Source organism: Daktulosphaira vitifoliae, unplaced genomic scaffold (genome assembly GCF_025091365.1).
Source record: "Daktulosphaira vitifoliae isolate Bord-2020 unplaced genomic scaffold, ASM2509136v1 Scaffold_1, whole genome shotgun sequence".
NCBI classification, from domain to species: domain Eukaryota; kingdom Metazoa; phylum Arthropoda; class Insecta; order Hemiptera; family Phylloxeridae; genus Daktulosphaira; species Daktulosphaira vitifoliae.
The window spans coordinates 55,120,157-55,141,822 of NW_026099572.1; the positions used below are offsets into that span (position 1 = coordinate 55,120,157).

The following is a 21,666-nucleotide window of genomic DNA, read 5'->3' on the forward strand; positions in this document are numbered from 1 at the left end:
AAGTTAAAATTATTTATGGCACAATATTAGTATTTCATCAAATAAGGTAAATAACAAAAATTTTGTAGATACAATTTTAAAGATTTATCTAAAAAAAAAAAAATATATATATAATCTTCAATTTATCATTCACAATACCTTTGTTAATATTATAAACATTACAATAAAAAAATATGCACAAATTAGTATAAAGTAATTATTTGTTATAACATGATACTAATATAATGGTACTAAAATAAAACTTAATCTAAATCAATATGCTACATATAGGAAGACAGTCTTGATAGAAAAAAATGCATAAGTAAAATAAATGCAAGTATGGCCATGGAAATAAATCATAATTGATAATTAAAGCATTTATGACTTTCAGATTTTTACTAACAGAAAATAAAAATAAAATCATTTATTTATCTAAAAGCAAAAAAAAATTACAACAAAAACTTTCATTTAAATTTATATTTTATTAATAACTTTGTATTATTAAAATTAACATGAGTATAAATAAATTTTTTTTTTTTTTATAAAACATTGATTTGTTTTAATTTAAATTAATAATAACTTATAACAATGAACATACATTTATCTGATAAAACAATTTTCACAGCCTTTATTATTTTATTTTTTAATTTTAATAAATACATCCAACCATTTCATTATATAATTCAATACATAAAAAAAGTATATTGGAATGATAAACTATATAATTTTTTATAATCAACAATAATAAATATTTTATGTAATAATTGAATGAAAAATGATAAGAACTACATTTTTTTCAACATTGGTAAATTTAAAATTTCTGGTACATCTATATCTTCAAGACGTATATTAGATGGATGAAAAGGGAATGTAATGGGATACTCATATTTAGTGTCCATTAATAATTTTTCCTACAAAAAAATTAATGAAATTGTCATTTAAGTATACAAAAAATTTAATTGAATGAAAGTTACTTTATCTTGACATTCAGGTCGTTCTTCTAATTTATCTTTTACTCTTCTTATAAAATCCATAGATATGCGATCTTCACAGTCATCAGTAGGTTTAAATGAAGTAAGAAGCTTAACAATCTATAATAAATTTTTTTACAGGTTTAAATATAAATATTACTTCATCTAATAGTGTACTCGAATATGGAGTACTTAAGGTTAAAATTAACTGCAAACAATTCTATAATTACTGAATATAAAATGTTAAGTTTTTTTTCTTAAGAGTAATGGAGAACTAAATATGTATATTTTAAATTATTTTAATTAGTAGATGAGATAGTTAATAAAATAAAATAAAAAATAATAATATAATATAAAAAACCTAAACTAATACAATCTAAACAAAAATATTTCAATTAATAAAAGTCTAATTTATGTTTTCAGCAGCACTTACTTGATTAGCATTCATTTTGTCACACATTTCACAAATGCTACTAACATCATCGTCTGTCTTTCTAGCTTGCAATAGTTGTGATGCTTGTATAATGGGTAATAATGTATTAACCACTTCTTGAGGCTATTTTTTAAACAATAGTTAATAATGGTAAAAAAAAAAAGTGTAACAACTTCTAAATTCAATTTAAATTTACTTGGAATAATATATATCAAAACTCACATGTGAGATTTTATCTCTAATCCATTGCTCAAGATGTGATAAATTAAATCGAATTGACATTCCTTTAGCCCAGTAACTTAAATCTTTTCGTAATAAAAGATTATTTAATGCATTAGCACAAATATAATAGTACAGCTGTAAAAAATTGAATAAAATAAATATAAGAAAATATAAAATACCTTTTTATTTTATTATAATACCTGTTTAAATATTTGAACAATGACTTCGATATCTATTTCGTGGGCCATAAGTTGGCTATACATGGAATTTAATTCATTTTCCAGAGTATTTGTAGTTGGACTAGGTGGAGATTGAAGTGAATTTGATTTTAGTGAACCAAAACTACGTTTGACATTACGAACAGAATCAATACCAAGTGAATCATGTTCTAAAACGGCTGGCACAATCATTGGTCTTATAGTTTCTTGCATTTTATGTATTAATTCCTTAAACATCATAATAAATATAAAATAATACTTCTATTACTTCTATTGAAATAAGTTTAAAAAAGTTAATTTTACTTGATACAGCAATACAGCATGATCACAAAATACTTGACGGTAATCAGCTAAATCAAAATTTTGTAAGACCTGAGAGTTTTGTTTACTAGTATTATCACTAGCAAAGGCAGGTTCACCGCTATATTGTTTAAGTATATGAACAAGTCTTAAAGTATTAGAAAGCCATAAAATTTTTGAATCTTGATGCTGACGTTTCTTCATGACTTTCTGGAGATTTTTTACAACAGTAGTCAAGAAAGATGCTATCTATAAAAAAAAAAAAAAAAACTAATATTAAAATAATATAAAAGATATTGTTATCAAATTAGTCTATATATTTGTTAAAATTCAAAACTAAACTAAGAAGTTACTTACTCTTTTTTCATCTTTTTGGAAATCATGATATCGAGTACACATAAACAAAATATAAGCTGGTAATCCTGGAAGTAGTTTAAGAGCAGTTTCTGGTCTTAATTCTAAATAATAAAAAAAGTTGAAGTTAATTTTTTTGAATAAAATTAAAATAGAGTCACTTTCTATGGCTCTTAACACTATGGACATTTTTTAAAATTTTTAAAAACTACTTTTAACGAAAACACTTATCCTTCATCATCAACAAAAACAACAGTGTGATTTTATTTTGGCAGTAAATGCATGTAATCATTTTACTATTTACTTAAAAAAAAAACATGTTTTTGGTCATAATATCATTTTTGGCCATAGAAGGTGTCTTCCTTTACACTACTTTAAATAAATTACATACAACTATAACATTTAAAAAAATCAATCCTTTTCATTACCTATTATTAAATTTCTAGCAACAATAGGATCATCATCGATTGAGCACTGGAACATGCCCATATATTCTGTGCGGTTTTTCTTTTTAGCAATTATAGTGCTATCCTCGGTAGAAATTGTTGTGCTATTGGCAAAATTTTCACTGCCCAAAGTTATATCTAAAGAATTGAGAATTAAAGGAAATTATATATATAATTTGATATATATATATATATAGAAATATGTATGTATATTAGGGTGTCCCTTATTTTGAAAATTTTGGAAATTCTTCGGGCTCACCCCCCAATTTTTTTTTTNTGGAAATTCTTCGGGCTCACCCCCCAAATTTATGTGTATACATATAAAAAGTGGCTACAAAAAATTCCAGGCCGATCAGATAAGTTTAACCCGTGCCGACTTGGGGTTGAAAATCGGGCAAAAGGGGTACTTTTTTAGTTTTTAGCAATTAACTCGTAAATTAGCACTCTCACAAAAAAAAATATTAAAACTAAATTGTAGATCTAATTGTTTTGTATAAATTAAGTCCTTACAGTTTTTCTTTTAAATCCATTAGTTTTCTAGAAAAATGTCAAAATACATAATATTTCGTAAAATTGCCGAAATTAGCATATTTACGAATATTTTATCATATATGACGAACCATATGTGATACGACCTAATGTTTCATACAAAAATTGTTTAAAATTAAATTTTACGAAATAAAAGTATTAAGTACAAATTTCATTGAACCGATCGTTTTATTGCTATAAATGAATTAACTCGATCATATTATGATTTTTACTAAAGATATGAATTTTAATGCTAGATTCTGTTAGTTATCATCTGGTTTATTACAACACTTATCGTACAAGTACGGCGATAATACTATGGTATGACTGAATTAATGTATTGTTATTATTTTTAAATTATAAATAACTCTGGAAATCGTAAATTTATTACAAATCGCAGCAATAGATGTAGTGAACTTATACTTATACCACTTTAGTCGCTCACATCGCGTATTAAGTTGAACTGCTTCCTATTGTGTTTTTCTTTTAGTGTACGTAAAAATGTCCGTAGTATTAAGAAATGACAATAAAATATTTTTAATAGGGTCTTTGACTACTCAAATTTTAGGTTCAAAACTTCCATCCATTGGACAAGTTCTAAAAGTTTTTTTTTATAACCTAAGAATTGTTAATCTTACTATAAGAGCAAAAGCAGTATTGACTATTCGCGAGTGTAATATTTTCTGGGAAATGGACGATTCCATTTCAACCGAAATAAAAAAATTAATGGTTGTATCCCTTAATAATGAGTCAATAATAAACCCTAGTAAACGTTTTATTCTTTCATCGAGTCATATTGACAAATCATTTTCAGGTATAATAATTTTTGATATCTTTATTTTTTGATGACTATTGAGTGATTGATATTTTTTTTTAGGAAAAACTGTAGCTTCTTTTTTGTCAAAAAGCAGTATGAAATTTTTCAAACGATTCGATATCAATACTAATTTTTTAAATTTGGATCCAAGTAATTGGAATACTGATAATTTTTATTTACACGAAAAAGAAATTGTATGTTCACTTAAAGTAGTAAATGACTCTGCAGATAAAGCGGTTAAGGTAATGGAAGATTTTCATGAAAGTTTAACTGTAAACGATGAAAAAGCTGAGTTACTTTTACACTGTGTGTTCAAGAGCATAGAATATTATATCCTAATTGCAACAAAAAAACATTAAAACATAGTTTTTAATGTATATTTTTGTTATAATTTGTGAATTATTTTGAATTTAACATTTTGTATTTTATATAGTAACTTTTTTTTAATTTATACAATAATATTGAGAAGTAAGTATCATTATGAGTTTAAGTCAAACAAATACATCACTTTACAATATAAAGGAAATATATTTAAATTAAGCAATAAAATTCATATATTTAGTAAAAATCGTAATATGATCGAGTTAATTCAGCTATAGCAATAAAACGATCGGTTCAATGAAATTTGTACTTAATACTTTTATTTCGTAAAATTTAATTTTAAACAATTTTTGTATGAAACATTAGGTCGTATCACATATGGTTCGTCATATATGATAAAATATTCGTAAATATGCTAATTTCGGCAATTTTACGAAATATTATGTATTTTGACATTTTTCTAGAAAACTAATGGATTTAAAAGAAAAACTGTAAGGACTTAATTTATACAAAACAATTAGATCTACAATTTAGTTTTAATATTTTTTTTTGTGAGAGTGCTAATTTACGAGTTAATTGCTAAAAACTAAAAAAGTACCCCTTTTGGCCGATTTTCAACCCCAAGTCGGCACGGGTTAAACTTATCTGATCGGCCTGAAATTTTTTGTAGCCACTTTTTATATGTATACACACAAATTTGGGGGGTGAGTCCGAAGAATTTCCAAAATTTTCAAAATAAGGGACACCCTAATGTATATATATGTGGGTACTGTTGATGTCTAGATGACACCACTTTCAAGATCTGGAGGTGGGGATTGGTATTATCTAATATCAACAGCAAGAGTTACCTGAGTCGTGAGTTGTCTACGACATGTTTTTGCGTTTAATTTAATTTATATGTTTTTGTAAATGTTTTATAACTTTTATATATTTGAATAATATTGTATATGTATAATAATATTTTATTTATTATAAAATTTTAAAACTATGTTTTGTGTTTCTATTGTTGGCTGTTAATTTCCACATATATATTATATATATAATTTTCCATACAAAAAAATATAAATTTACCAAAATTGATAGTACTGTTTTCTTTTGCACCCAACAATAAATCATTTCGTAATAATACATATTTACGCAGTAGTTCATCATAGTTTTGTTTTAATTGCTAAAAAATTATATAGATAATATTAAACAAATTAAAAATATTATAATTATTTAAAAACATAAAATGTAATAATTTTTATGAAAGTAGGTAAATAACATTAAATGTAATGGGATTTTTATAAAAACTTTAAATTGCATTGCTAAAATGCAAAAAATGTTTACTATTAAATAATTTTATTACTATATTCTTAATTTTGAATAGAAAAAAATAATTTATCAATTAATGTATAGAAATAGTAAACATTTTCTATGTTTTGAAATACTTGTGAACAAATATTCTATAAACTTTAGATCTTGTTTGAAGTTTAATTAAATTTAAAACCCTCCACCTTAGAAATAAGTCATATTGATTATGTATAACTATATACATAAATTTACTTCATATCAAGGTGCAAAAACATTTTGTGTTTAACATTAAAGCTAAAAATTATATTACAAAATAATAATTGCTAATTTATTAAAAATATATTTAAATTTATTTCTGTTAATTTTCGAAAATATCCAAAAATAAAATATTAAAATAGATATCAGAGATAATAAACCTAGCATTTTTTAACATAATTTAAATAAAAAATTACCGTGTTATCATAATTTAACTTGGTAACATCAGATTGTAATACAGCATCACTCTGAGGATTTTTATCATATTCAATAGCTAAAAGTTCCTGTTGCTTTTCATTTTCTCGTAGTAGATTAGATAATTGCAAAGACATTTTTTCTTTTTCTTCTTTCCATTTAATTTTTTCAGACTGTAATTCTTCGACTAAATGTCTAAAGTAAATATATTAATAGCTTATTTAATCTTAGGTACACATCAAATATAAAAGTACTTCAAATTATATGGTATTTCTATATGATTTCATAAAAAATATTCTTAATTTATGAACTTTATAAAAAAATACCTATTTATGGCTTTTTGAGCATCAATAGCTTGATTTAGTTCTTTGTCTTCGGATAATGATGAAGATGTTCGTTCATAATCAACAATTTTACGTAATGACTCAGTTGTACCATCCAAACGATTTTGAAGTTCTTGACATTCTGCTCTTTTATTAAAAAGCTCATCTTGCAATGCTTCTAATTGGCCTAAACACATGGACACATATTCATACAAATTGTATCCACTTAATAATTTAAAAAGAGTTGAGTTTGGTTTTAAGAAAAGACACATTTGGAATAAATATAATGGATATACATTTATTTATCTACAATTATTAAATAACAGGAACAAATTATAAAATGACTAAAATTGTAAAAATAAAAAATAATTAACAAATTGTAAAATAAAAATAATTTTAAAGTAGGAGGATACTCCAATAGTCAAGGGAATGAACGATAAAGTTCTACTATAGCAAACAAAATGAATTTGAAAACTTTGCGATATTTACGAGTCAAATCGTCTGCAACAAGGAAATTGTTATTGCCAGTAGAATTTGTTACTTCTCTTAATGTGTTTAAGTTCTGCCGCAATATATAATTTTGCTCTTTTAACTGAGAGACCTTTAAGTAAATACAATAATTTTATAACAATAATTAAAAGTAAACTTAACTTGTTTTAAATATGATACATACGTCATTTATATCAGAAGTGTCACTTAATAGTTTGTCATTTTCAATTTTTTTTTTTAACAGATCTCTTTCCATTTGAGTGGCCTTCAATGTTTTTTGTAATTTATTTATATCATCATTACCATAAATATTCTGTACATTAACCTGAAAAAAAGTTAGTAAACACTAAGTAATGTCATAAATACTGAGATAATCATTAAATCAATCAATTACTGTAAAAAGGAAATATTTAAGAACATATAAACATTAACTTGTAGAAATTAATGAAATCTTTTAAAAAATATGAGTGAACATATTCCTTATATGTAGTTGGCAAATTAATAGATATGTCAGGTAAACAATAACAATTTATAAATGTTTCTACATTTATACATGTATTCATTTTTGTTCACTTTTTCCAACTTTTAGTAATTATTTCTGTCACTCTGACTTTTTCAAACATGTAATTAAAACCCATATTGTTAGGTGAGTAGCTCCTATTGAGCATTATACATTCAATTTTCTGGCTTAATGATTTCTATGACTTATTTATAATAAATGTTTAATTTACAAATATTTTTAATTATACAGCTAAATAAAATAATAATTACTAACAATACATAATTTTTAACATGTTTAAATTTCAAATTTTTAGTTCCCCCGCCCTAAAAGAGCCATCTCAAAATATCCTAGACTAGATAATTTTATGTCAAAAACTTACATTATATAATTGTATACACAAAAGTTAAGCTAGTAAAATAATTTGAAATATCTGTGGATTTAAATAATTTATACTTATGAATTATATCAAGCTCTTAAGTTATATTAGAGAAATTGAACTTACATCATTTGAATCACCCTTCATATATCCATTTTCTTGAATAGATGGCAAAATACTAAGATCAGAACCATTATATTTTAGTTCAACAGATGTAGAGTTAGAGTGACATTCTAATATTTCTAATCGTTCTTCTACCAAACGCTTTTCTGATAATAACTTTTGATATTTACTTTTTTCGGCTTCAGTTTCTTGTCGTGCTTTGAGTATCTCATCATCATATTTCATTTTCCAATTCTCTAAAATAGTTAATAATAATAAATTTTAAAAATTACAAAAAAACTGAATTCTTTTACCGTGGATTTCATTAATTTTTTTTTCATTATCTTGTTTTGCTTGTAAGAGAGTTAACTTTAAATCACTAATAATTTTTTGTGCTTCCATGAGACTGTTTTCATCAGTTTTCAATTTTTCCTTGTAAAATTCAAGTTTTTCTTCAGTTATCTTCTTTTCACTTTCATATTTCATAGTTAAAGTATTAAATTTAGTTTCATCATGCTGTACTTTTTTTTTTAATGCTATTAATTCTAAAGAAATACTTTTTTGATCTGATAACTTTTGTTTAGCTTCTTGAAGTTCATTTTCTAATAATTTTGTAGTTGATATTTGATTATTCTATAAATAAATTAGAAAATGCTTAATATTCTTAAATTTAATGATTGTCCTTTATTCAATAAAAATATGTATATACTTGAGACAATCTACAGTCAACAAATATTAAGTCGGATTTACATATTAACAGATATTAGACCTAAAAAGAACAATTTAAAAGTTGCGCAATGATAACATTGACCTTGGATTGAGCAGAAAAATATGGCCCATTTAGCAATTGTGCACATATACTAAACAAATGTTTTTAATTACACAGGTTATACCCTTGGGCTTTTTAATTAATATTTCAGTATTAATATTCTGAAAATAATATTGAATAATTTGAATAAAAATATATTATTATAAAGGTTTGAAATTTAACACATTTTGATTTACAAAACAAAGAATTCTAAAACAAAACTTTTAATGAACAATATTTTCCTTCAATTTTTCTATTTTTAAGATTTTTTAGTATACAAGGTGATTCTTTTAATACTAGTCACTCAATTATTCTTAAAATTCATAAGGCTCCAGGTAAAATGGCTAGAGAATCATAAATTACCGGGCAATGATGACATTTAGGCTGAAATACTTAAAAATGGAGGAGAGGAATTAATAATTACGTTATGAAAACTGATCAGATCTGTAAGTCTGATAGATCCTAAAGGACTGAAAAACTGATTTTCTCAATACATAAATAGAAAGCATGCAAGATGATAATAATAACAGAAGCATAACATTATGAGATAATTCAACATCCCACAGAAATTGATTAAGTTGATTGGAATAAGTATTATGGAAACATTTGTTTAATTCAAAGTAGAAGCAGTTAAACAGATTCAATAGCAGTAAAGTCAGGTCTTAGAAGGGAGACATCATACAAAATGGGAAGATGTGTTTAAAAAAACGTAGAAGCTGTAGGTAGTGGATGAAATTGAAAGGAATGAGCATCCAAAGAAGTGGTTAGAGGAAAAGGTGTTTAACAGGATAGTCTTAGTGACAGTTGTTTACTTGAAGAAGAAAAAAAGAAAAAAGATTTTATTTCGTATATTTCTAAACACAAAGATTATTTTTCATTGTTTCTATGAAAATGAAATCTGAGAATTAATCATAGTATTCAAACAAAGTTTTATGTCCCTGTGAAAAGAGGATAAGAATAATTCCAGGTCCCTCTACTAATTGTAAGAGGCAAATAATAAGGTTGCGTCAGGTCGATAGCCGGCGTAAAATTTTTGTCAAAAAATATGAGGGACCTATCCCAAGTAGTTGGGATTACGGCGAGGAAAAAGAAGATTAATACAAAAATTTATAAACACAAAACATAAATATACAAAACAATTTAATTATAAAAACGGCATAGTGTGGATGTGGCATAGTTGGGACAAGTATTGATGATATCCGACAATGATTAAAATCACTCTCATAAGAAACTCTTCGATGCAAATCTGTAGATAGTGTTTAATTCTATGAAATTGGTGCATAATTATGCAACATCAACTCTTATTTCCTTAGATATATCCTTATTATGATATCAGTCCTTTGATTTATATATATAATATAAAAATAAATACTTATTATTGTCATTAAATTTAATCTGAAATTGATATTCAAAAATTTAATATTGTAATTTTTATGGAGAAATTATAAAAAATTATAAAGTAGTTGTATATTTCATTACTTCTATGGCAAATGTATAGAAAAATTGATTCACAAAACTGATACAAAAATTTTAAAAATATAATTTTTGCTAATTTGTTTTTTTACTAAACATTTACAGATTAAAAAATTGACCAATAAAATTTAGGTTAAAATAAAATTCAACAACACATCAGCGAACGAAATCATAGGTCTGGAATATTTCTGAATATTAGTATGTTATAGAATACTATATAATATAAATATAAGAATTATAGTTCTGAATACTTCAATTGTAGCATCTATTTAAACACCAAGAGTTACATAAAAATGATTACAATGATTTTTTTTGAAATAATTTATTTCATTCTTAATACATAAATATAGTTATTTAAATGAAATTTTGAGCTTTTCTCGTAAATTTACTGTTAATAGTAATTATATAAGTTCCTGACCCCATATCAATCTATACAATACCATTATTTAAATCTTCATAAAATTTTCTATTAAATGATATCAATTTCATACATGCAAGTTGAGCTAAAAAAAGTTTAACAATTCAACATTTTTAAATTATAAACTTTTTTTAATTCAACTTTAGATATTGAGATATTTAATATTAAAAAAACATACTTTAAATTAAAATTTTTATTAAAACTTATTGTGAATTTTTTACTTTGACAGCCAATTTCTCAAAATAGAACAGTTGACTGAACTACTTTTTTTTTTATCTTATAGAAAAATTTTAAAAGATTTAATTTTAAAGAAGTTTAAAGAACAAAGTCGTTCCTGAACTTATCCAAAAGTTATATTGAAAATAAAAATAGTTTTAACATGCTTGAGGAGTCTGTTCAAACTCTTTTTGTACTTAGATTTTTTATTGAATTATCATAAAAGCATACTCTATGAAAGAATATTTTACTTAGAAAATCCCTTAAAATTTCTTTACGATCAGTGTCTTTAAAAAAAAAAGTATAGCAGTTTTAAAATGCAGAACTTTTTTTAAAAAATGCCGATTTTTACAGTAAAGTAATTTTGATATATTTGTCTAAAAATAAAAAATAAAGAGTTGTTCTTTAATATTTTATGACTATAAGTTCAACTATATTAAAATCGGGTTCAGACATAAAAATAAATTGCATACAAAACCATCAAATTATTATAATTTATAATAAGTAATTAACTCTAATACAAAATTGTTTATATTCTATACTTTGTATAATTTATATTTATAAAAACATACCAGTTCAATAATCTTTTGTTGCATCATATAAATTTTGTTCTCCAATCCTTTATTTAATTTGGTTACATGAGCTACAGACCGTGCTTCTTTCTTTAATGCTTTTAAACATTTCCTAGCAAACCATCTTCTTATACAACACTGAACTTTAATTATTTTATCTAATGTATTGTGATAGTGACGATAGCAAAGCCACATTCGAACTACTGATTGAATTTGAACAGCCTAGAAAATGATTTATTAAGTGTTATTAAGACAATAACTTTTGAATAAATTTTTACATACAGCAATATTTTCTCTTAAGTTTTGTGTAAATTTTCTAGCTACATATCCACGATAATAACATTGTATTGTAAGAGTAGCTCTTTGTGCACGTAAATATTTTTTTTGACATAACCATCGTCGTATTTCTTTTTGAATTTTTATAGCTGCTTGATTTTGACGAAGATTTTCTGTTAAACTATAATTAAATTTAAAAACATTAAATATTTTTTAAATATCACTCAAATTAATATGCATTATAACTTAATAAATTAAATAATGAAAATAAATACCGTCGACCAAGGAGGCCTCTTCCATATCTCTGTATTAATAAAACACTACGTTGAATTTGTTTGTATTTTTTTTGACATATATAACTACGCCAAGTTTTTTGTATAGTTATACTACAGTCTTTTCGTTTATCTCCACGTTTTCTTTCTAAATATGCTACTTGACCTGCTCTGAAGAATATTTTTGTATTTCCATATTTATAATTATCTTCGGACTGAAAATCAAATTTTAATATACTAAATTAAGTAGTTCATTTATATAAATGTTTATTATTTAAACTTACTTGAATTTGTTCTTCAACAATACGTTGACATGTTAATTTTGGATCATTTCTATTAATTTTATTAGATTTAAGTAGTATACGATATCTTGAAAAAAAATCAATATATGACCATCTGAAAAATAATAATAAACACATATTTAAAAACAATATTTTACTACCTTAAAATATTTAAATGCATAAATGTTTACCGAGAAGGGAATCCAGCTGCACTAATACGTATTGTCTCTAGAACACCACAAGCTCTTAATTGATCAACAGCTCGTTGATGATCAAAGACAAATGGTAATTTAAGGTCATTAGGCTTTACACATCTAATATAATGTGGAGTTGTATCATTAAGTGTTGTCATAAGAGCATTTAAAGAATCTCTAAATTGAGAGCCCACCTAAATTATAAAACAGATTAAGTAAGATAAATAAGTAAAATAGATAAATAAGTTTCAAGAAAACTCATTGTTAAAAAATATTTACAGTCTTTTTGTTTTGTTTTGTTTGTGATGGTGAACCAATTGTAGCACAAATAGGTCGCATAGGAGTGAGCATTCGAGATTTTGGAGTTGGCCCTATTGTAGCTGATTTTGGTGTACTAAGAACGCCTGATCTACGATCTGGTATACTTAATCTATGTTCATTTGAATTATCTATCATGAACATTGATCGCAACAAAGAATTCTTACCATTTCTTAAAACATTCACCTAATAAATATTAACAAATATTTCAAATGATTTAACTTAAAATATACATATTTTATCGATGTATAAACCTGATCTTCAATAACAGTATCTTTGTTTTTATCCAAAAAACCATTAGAATAATATTCAACATCTCCAGCAAAGTGTTTGATAGTAAATGCACTACCGGCTAACCAATTAAATATTATAATTATTTTTATAAATAAAAAATTTAACTTTTTTAAACGTACCAAATTTAGGTTTAGAAAATCTGTCCCATTTTGTACATTTTGTATATAACTTTTGTGTCCATGATGCATCAGAACCTTGTGGCATCTAATTTATAGCATAAATAAATGAATTATTAATTACTTAGTAATAGGATATAACATTTAATATAAAATAGAACTTACTCGACATTCTTCATCTAATAAATCTAGTATACCTAATTTAGATTCTATTAGATCAATACAAGGCTGATTGTCATAAAAATCTATGAATTTCCACTCAATTCCTTCTTTACCATATTCCTCTTGCTCTAATTTGAATACATGCTAAAACAAATAAAACGTTTTAAAATACTTATATCTTTAAAAAAGTTAACATCAGTAAAATGAAAAGTGTGATATAAGGTGATTTATAATCTATTATTTATCATGAACCACTAAATAAGTCAAAAAATAAAAATAACATCAATCATTTTTATTTTAGTTTCTTTTAGTTCCAAGTTTTCCTCAATTTATTAATCATGATGTATTTTTTATGTTCATTTTTTATATATTATAAGGATGTAAAGTTTATTTTAAAAGGACAACATACATAATTATCTAGCTTATTCATTAGATATTCTAATTAAGAATATGACTCGTTGATAAGAACTTTTGGGTCAGTATTTCAGAAGTAATAGGAATTTTAATTCCTAACTAGAAGAAAGATTGAGACAAAGAAATGACTAGAGATAAAAATTCAATAGTTTGTGCCTCACCCCTAGTCACTACTTTAAATTGTTAAAAATTTCTGAAATATAGGTCCAATAGTTCTTATGAACGAGTCATATTCTTAGTCAGATTATTATCTAATAAAAAAACACAAGAATAATAGATTAAAAATCACACAAAAAAATTAAAGCTGATATACAGCTAATTTCAAAAAATTCATAATAATACAAATAATATACAGAATGATTCATTAAGACACATTTTCATTAAAATTATATTAAATTTTTAATTTTCAAAAACCTAAAATTAAATTTTCTTTAATGATACCTCTTTTTTTAGCTTAATGGTGTAATAGAAAAAGGATGATAAAAAATTTTGTTCTTAAAATTTTTTTTAATCAATGCAATATCATTCATTGTAACATTTTAATTCATAGATTGAGTGTATAATTGAGTGTATACAGGTTACAGATTTTTATAGTGTATGTGTACTATGCTGTCACTACATATCTAATCTATGTATTAAAGCACTGCAACACTGGATGAATGGTGCATTAGATAATAAAAATTATATGCATAAAATTATTTTAAAAATGTTTATTCTGTTATGTCATCAAACTAAAAAAGTGTTCTCATTTAAAATAATTTAAGTTTGAGTTTTGATCCCTGAAAGGATGACAAAAAATTAATCACCACATATTATTATATTAATTTTTTAATCAAACACACACATTTTTTCTTTTATGTATATTTAATAGTTTTGAAAAAAATGAATGTTGTTCTCAATGAATCACACAATATTAAAATAACATACCAAATTAAATTGTTGTTGAAGTTTTTCGTTAGCATAATTGATACAAAATTGTTCAAAACTGTTTAATTCAAACATTTCAAAACCATAAATATCCAATACACCAATAATAGGACATGATCCCTAAAAATAATTAATTGTTGTACAATGTACAATGTACATATAAGTAAAATATAAAAATTATTACAAAATTATATATAAACATACAGTTGGAGAAGTCTCACACATAGTTTTGTTCATTATTGATATTAACCATTGAAACAGTGATGCATACATATGTTTGGCTAATGCATCTCTGGCTCCAATTGCCTAATAACATTAAAATGTAATTACAATTATGAATTTAATTTTAAATAATTAAAAAATATATATTTACCTCTTCAACAGTCATGGGTTTTTCATAAGTTTCTCTCATACTAACAATTTTTCGGTAACATAACCATTTTAATAATTCACCAGAATCAACATCAAGTAAAGATGAAAAAATATGTAAGCTAGGTTCATCTTGCTAGAAAGAAAATTCACATATTTAGGGTCACCATCAAAACAGCCAAAACTTAATAGTGAACTTCAAATAGGCGTTTTAATATACAGCAAATTAAATAATAGGGAATTTAATTGTACAAATCAGCAAATATCAACAGTAAGTTAATTATATGCAACATTTAAAAAAAATTCACATAATGAATTCATTTTGAATTAAAACATTGAGGTAACAATTTTAACTTTAATCTGAAACTGAGAAGGTATTGAGAATACTATGTGTTTTGTGTGTGTGTGTGTGTCTGTCTGTCACTTGTATCAGCTTCTACAGTTGAGTAATCAAATTTATTATAAGTATTTTTATGAAAGTTGTTGTTTTTTACTTGAACAACAGAAGAGCAAATCGAGAGATTAACATAAAGTTTGGAGGCGAAGAATTGAAAAATAATGCATACCCAAAATTTTACAGATAAACATCTGCCACTAGTGTATTCAGAAGCAGATGGTTGAATAGTACACACACTAAGAAACTGGATACCTAGTTTAATTCAGCAATGTGAATTATAGAGTGAATGTTAAAATCAACCTCCTTAAAATAAAATGGCGATCAGTACTAAACAATATCACTCCACCAAATATTAGAAGAAAACAGACTCTCATTTGGAAATGAATTGCTAGCAATCCATAACCACCAATATATATGGACTTAAGCATAATAAAGGAGACACCTCGTATTAAGTCTAGTAAACTACCATGGATAACTGCAAATAAACTGCAATTGAAATATTAAATGGCATCAGGATAGAATTTCAGAAAATCCTAATGAATATAGTTAATAATCCAACAATCAGGCTTTGATTTTCCAAGAAAGTTTTAGTTTAAATTGTTATAGAGGTTGGCAAGAATTGTCTATGCTTTCACACCTATAGGTTCATTATGCGCACTTCCTACCAAATTATATTAATTCAGTTTCTTCATAGGAGTGTTCCCACCGAACTGTTGTTGCTATTCTTGAATACCTAAGACTATATATAGAACATATTACTAGGCGCACCTATTTTGTGTTACTTACTTATCTATGTGTTATTTATATGATCATACTGTGTTTTTTTAACTTTTAATATAAAATATATTATTATATAATAATAGTAAATAAGATAATTTCTATGAAAAATTAATACGCTATTATACAATCTAGTTGGGTTTAAATATTATTACCAAACCATAGGCAATTATTAGGTAAAATATTTAGGTGGTCTAGACTAATAAAGGAGGCTAAAATATAATAATACAAAAAATACCAATTTAAGAGATCTAAAAAAAAATTTAAAAAGATTACAAGACACTACTAAAAGAATGAGAAGTACTTAAAATTATGTAGCCACAGTATCAATATATTAAATATGGCCCTGAAAAAATGGTATTAAAACTTAATTACCAATATAAAACATGAATCACCATCTCCGGCACTTCTTTGAGATCGATCAGTTATTTGTACATTTCCTAAATGCAAAATACTTGCTAAAACCCTCCACATAAGATCTTGATCTTCTTGAGAAAATCCTAATGTATTTAAAGCTTGAATCGTTTCATTGAAATTTTCTTCGTCAAGCTTACTACAAGATTGGCAGGATAAGTATAAGTACTCCTCAGAGCTTCCTAAATTAAATTATAATATAACTATAAACTATTTTTACATACATAAATAATTTTAGCTTCAATGTAGCTAAAAGTAAATATTAAGTTTTATACTTGTTTACTCAGTTTTATTATTTTTATTTTTTTTTTGTGTGATTAAATTTTAATTTTGCTCATATGAAGGGTGATCAATTAAGTATAAGAATAAAGTATAATTTTCTTCAAAACTGTTAAACATTTTTAATTTTTTTAATGGAACAAATTGTTTGATTCATAAAATTTTACAAAAATATGTAGTAAAATCATTTTTTTTTTATTTCCTTCAAGATTAAAAATATAAACTTTAATTTCCTTTAATGATAGCCACTACTTTTATTTTAGAGATATTAAATTAAAAATGTTTTTTCTATTTTATCATCAAACTAAAAATTTAGGTTTCCATTAAATAAAATTAAAATTTAGGTTTGCAAGACAAAAATTTAAATAACTGTTCATTATAATTACAACTAATTAAAAAAAAATATTTACCTAATTTTAAATGAGGAAACAAATGACGAGCAGAACATAACTGATAAAATATATGGTAATTTCGTTCTTCACTTGCTTGGTATACAACACGACTTTTTTCAAGAAGATATGTTCTCATACTAGCACCAATAATATGATTACGATCATCAAAATGTAACTCAATATATTTACCAAATCGGGAAGAGTTATCATTTCTAGTAGTTTTAGCATTTCCAATTGCCTAATAATAAAAATCTGAATTTTAGAATACTATTTTAAAATTTTGCTAACATAACATTGCAAAATAATTTATAATATTTGAATACCTCCATAATAGGACTTGATGCAAGGACTTTTTTCTCTACTTGTGTTTCAGTCTCTGAGCCACTTATTGTAGCAAAATATCTCATCGCATATTTGGCAGAAACTGTTTTACCAGCTCCCGATTCACCAGATACAATAATACTCTGGTTATTATTCTCTCTAATAAAAATGTTTAGTTAAAAATTGAATAATTTATTAAAATATAATATTAATATAATTACATTTCCATTTTATTGAATGCTTGTTCAGCTACAGCAAATACATGTGGGTCTAAGCTTCCCATTGTCTGGCCCCTATAAGTCATCATTGTGTCAATTCCATATATATCAAGATCTTGATAAGGATTTATAGCAACAAGAACAATTCCTGAAATTATAAATGATTTCTATCAACATATTTTATCACTTTTCAACACTAATTACCACAATAAGTGTAAATGGCACGACTTTGAACAAAACGGCAATAAAGGTTATACAAAATAGCTGGCTCGTGTAAGTATGACAATGATGTTAAGTCATTTTCTCCTATTAAGATGTCTGGATTTTGAAGCGGTGGCAACTCTTCTTCTGAATTAACTTTAAGAACTTGTTCAATCCCATCTTTTGTTTTTCTTATTACTAACTTTTGTCCATCATAAGATTCTATAATCTCAGCAGCTTGCCATACTTCTGATTTACATGGCACCCAGATTTTAGTTCCCTAACAAATAAAATAATTTAAAAAAATTTTAATATTATAGTTAGTAATAAAACTGTGAATTATATAAATTTATATATTTTGTTTGAGCCACATTGAAGGGTCCCAAGTTTGTGCAACTTTTTCGTAGGATTACATAATAACACAGATATATTTTTCTTTTTTTTTGGAAAATAAACCAAAACCCTCCAAAACTGTAACATCGAAAAAATATATTACTACGTTTTCAGATCAATTAATACAAATTTGTGGGGGCTAATAGTGTGTTCGGATTAACTTAATAAGATTTATAAATGTATATAATTTAAAGTTATTAACATTATGAAAAAACATTCAATTACGTCTATAATGAAACTATTTCAAACCTAAATTTATTCAATTTACTACCCAAACACTTTTAAACATATTTTAACAGTTATGAATACAAATACTATTAATTCCTTTATTATTTACATAATTTCATAAGATATATACTGATTATATAATACAATATTATTATTCAAGCATTGAAATTTAGAGAGTTACATAAATCCAATTTATTTCTACTACATTGAATAATTTTTATTGTAAGTCTTAAAGAATTAATACTTTTTTATTTTACATTAGCTTTTTTAGTCTCGAGCCCACAGAATAGATTTAAGTAATTTAATAATTATCAAATTATCCGAACAATCTAATAACCTAACTTGTAACTGTAATACTTCCAAACAACACTAACTGACGTCTAAAACGTACTTAGTGCAAAGATCTACTACCAATCAAAGTGGAATAGATCTTTAAAATATCTAATCATTCATAAATCAAGAAAAATACTACTAAATGAAGCCAAAAGAAAAAATCACTGTATAAAATAAGTTTTTTTTGTTAACAACTTTTGAACTAGCACTTGTGAAGTTATTGACATTTTTATACCGGGAATTATTTTAAAGCGGGAAAAGGAGTGCGCTTAAGAAATTTTTAATGATAAAAATAATTATACCTGCGCCAATTTCCCCAACCTATATTTTAAAACCATTAAATTTTCTGAACTACTAGTACAAAAGTTAATGTTGAACAATGGCACCGGAACCTGGGGGCGGTTGCCCCACTAGTGCAACAAAAAACTACAATTAAAATAACCATATTCTCCATTAATTTCTTTTTGTGATAATGTAATTATTTTTATTCATTGTAATTAATAAAAATAAATTATTATAATCCTATAAACAATATTTTAGTATATTTTTGATAATTTTATCATATATCATTAATAATAATAATAAAATAATATGCATTATCAAGGGTTAAGTTAATAAACTACTGAATTTTTGTTATATTATCACTAAAAAAATTAACTTCATCCGTTTTTTAGCTTTGCAACAATCAAGACGGCCGATTTTAGTCATAAATATTTGCCCTCTGGCATAATAAAAATAATTCTGACACCCCTCCTAACTGCTGACTACTGATTTTTTAAATTAGATTTTCTATTTTATAGACTATATGTATGTTGCAATTAAAAACAAATAAAATTGACACCCTTATAATGTATAAGAGATGAACCGAAAAGTTACTTAATAATTCGATCTATTAATAATAATTAATAGAACAAGAAGAATTATACGTAACTATAAAAATCCAAAAAAACATACACTAAATTATATTAAAAAAATAATTGAATTGAATAAACAGTTTATCCTGTATTTCATTATTAAATTTTTATTATAATAAATAAAATAGAGAGAATTATTATTTTTTTAAATATTCTTCACTTTAATTAAAGCGTTGATTAAAAAATACAAAATAAGACAATACAATTATATAACATAATCATTATTTATTTTATAACGAATTTAAATTTTACTAATTAATATTCCAATTCGTAAAATGTAAAACTATAAAAACAGCATAATTGCACAACACAATAATTATCATTATATTTATTCTTCCTTATGTATATTTAAATCAAAATACTTTTATAAATAGACATAATAAACGATATATATATATATATAACATTTGAAATCAATCTTAATGACTTGTATAAATACTATCATTCCCGTTTTATCAATATATTTCGTAACAAAGAAACAGCAAATAATAGCAATTATTTTTCAAAAGTATTTGAAAATCCAAAACTTATGAAATAATAACATTACTATAATTTGAATAATATTCATATAACAAGATTTATTCTCGTTATTCATAACTCGTTGATAATCATTTTATTAAAACAAATTGTGTAAATTAATCAAAAATTCATTGATTGAAAAATTAGTAATCTGTACTGTAGACCCAACATAAACTGTTGACTTCCCAGTGTTTGATAATTGTGGTCACAGTGTTTTAATTGGGCTACATAATTTCTTTAGTACTGTAAGATTTCAAACTTGTCCACATTTTTTTTTCACTCAATTAAATGTATATTTGTATACTAATATACTATGGATAATACCGATGATTTTAATTATATTAAAAGATTTTTCAATTAATAGTTGTATCAATATTTTGGAAATAAAAAGTGAATTTGAAAAAGGAAATTAGTGATGACTGTCTTCTCTCACGACTCATGTTTGTACAAATAATTTATGCTATACTTGTACGTAAGTTTCCACACAATTTTCTCATTAAAATAATAATTATTACGAAGCTACATGGTTTAGTCTCATAACACGTTTCAGTCATGAACTAAATAAGTACTATTTATGCCATGTACAACTTATCATCTCTCTTCAAGAAAAGCTCATGTTATATAATCAACTGGGTATGCTAATATTAATATGTAAACATAAAAATCAGCGTAATAGTATTATAGCGTAAGGAGGCTAAGGTACAATTTTTGTTAAAAAACAAATTATCTATTATATTAAGAAATTATTTTATCTCAATTGAAAATTAAAAACAAAATAAAAATAAATATAAATAGTAAAAACGGTAGCACAGTGGGGTCGCGGCATAGTAGAGACATTGCATAGTAGGGTCCAGTATAGATTTAATCTGACAGTGATTAAAATCACTATCATAAGAAACGCTTCGATGCAAATCTGTAGATAGTGTTTAATTTTAAAAAATTGATGGATAATTGCAAAAGCAACATCAACTTCTATTAAAATAAAATACAAAACCCATAATTATCATACAAAAATAGTATATTTTTCAATATGGTAGCCATTTGCG

At 24.6% G+C, this 21,666-nt stretch overlaps 2 protein-coding genes across 6 annotated transcripts in view; one reads left to right on the top strand and one right to left on the bottom strand.

The window, feature by feature from the left end:
• Positions 1 to 571: 571 nt before the first annotated feature.
• LOC126894901 (unconventional myosin-Va) overlaps positions 572 to 21,666 on the bottom strand; it is a 31,089-nt gene continuing 9,994 nt past the window's right edge. For 4 of the 5 annotated variants that reach the window (XM_050666232.1, XM_050666233.1, XM_050666234.1 and 1 more), the window contains 32 exons: positions 18,237 to 18,513; positions 18,036 to 18,180; positions 17,817 to 17,973; positions 17,512 to 17,731; positions 16,784 to 17,004; positions 15,239 to 15,370; positions 15,070 to 15,171; positions 14,866 to 14,985; positions 13,528 to 13,668; positions 13,366 to 13,450; positions 13,207 to 13,304; positions 12,914 to 13,138; positions 12,632 to 12,828; positions 12,444 to 12,555; positions 12,163 to 12,374; positions 11,894 to 12,068; positions 11,612 to 11,833; positions 8,439 to 8,757; positions 8,149 to 8,381; positions 7,329 to 7,469; positions 7,145 to 7,256; positions 6,659 to 6,842; positions 6,335 to 6,527; positions 5,661 to 5,757; positions 2,906 to 3,061; positions 2,481 to 2,581; positions 2,127 to 2,372; positions 1,806 to 2,051; positions 1,606 to 1,740; positions 1,384 to 1,506; positions 954 to 1,070; positions 572 to 890 (listed from right to left, as the gene is read on the bottom strand). In XM_050666232.1, the coding sequence (XP_050522189.1) occupies positions 765 to 890; positions 954 to 1,070; positions 1,384 to 1,506; positions 1,606 to 1,740; positions 1,806 to 2,051; positions 2,127 to 2,372; positions 2,481 to 2,581; positions 2,906 to 3,061; positions 5,661 to 5,757; positions 6,335 to 6,527; positions 6,659 to 6,842; positions 7,145 to 7,256; positions 7,329 to 7,469; positions 8,149 to 8,381; positions 8,439 to 8,757; positions 11,612 to 11,833; positions 11,894 to 12,068; positions 12,163 to 12,374; positions 12,444 to 12,555; positions 12,632 to 12,828; positions 12,914 to 13,138; positions 13,207 to 13,304; positions 13,366 to 13,450; positions 13,528 to 13,668; positions 14,866 to 14,985; positions 15,070 to 15,171; positions 15,239 to 15,370; positions 16,784 to 17,004; positions 17,512 to 17,731; positions 17,817 to 17,973; positions 18,036 to 18,180; positions 18,237 to 18,513 (5,370 nt within the window). In that variant the 3' untranslated portion in view covers positions 572 to 764. Of the gene's footprint in view, positions 891 to 953; positions 1,071 to 1,383; positions 1,507 to 1,579; positions 1,741 to 1,805; positions 2,052 to 2,126; positions 2,373 to 2,480; positions 2,582 to 2,905; positions 3,062 to 5,660; positions 5,758 to 6,334; positions 6,528 to 6,658; positions 6,843 to 7,144; positions 7,257 to 7,328; positions 7,470 to 8,148; positions 8,382 to 8,438; positions 8,758 to 11,611; positions 11,834 to 11,893; positions 12,069 to 12,162; positions 12,375 to 12,443; positions 12,556 to 12,631; positions 12,829 to 12,913; positions 13,139 to 13,206; positions 13,305 to 13,365; positions 13,451 to 13,527; positions 13,669 to 14,865; positions 14,986 to 15,069; positions 15,172 to 15,238; positions 15,371 to 16,783; positions 17,005 to 17,511; positions 17,732 to 17,816; positions 17,974 to 18,035; positions 18,181 to 18,236; positions 18,514 to 21,666 lie in introns of all 5 variants that reach the window. The other variant, XR_007701537.1, reaches the window with a different exon arrangement.
• Positions 3,329 to 5,632, top strand: LOC126894930 (uncharacterized). Its single transcript, XM_050666308.1, has 2 exons — positions 3,329 to 4,265; positions 4,329 to 5,632. The coding sequence occupies exons 1-2, from the start codon at positions 3,953 to 3,955 to the stop codon at positions 4,625 to 4,627; spliced, it is 612 nt and encodes a 203-aa protein (XP_050522265.1). The 5' UTR covers positions 3,329 to 3,952; the 3' UTR covers positions 4,628 to 5,632.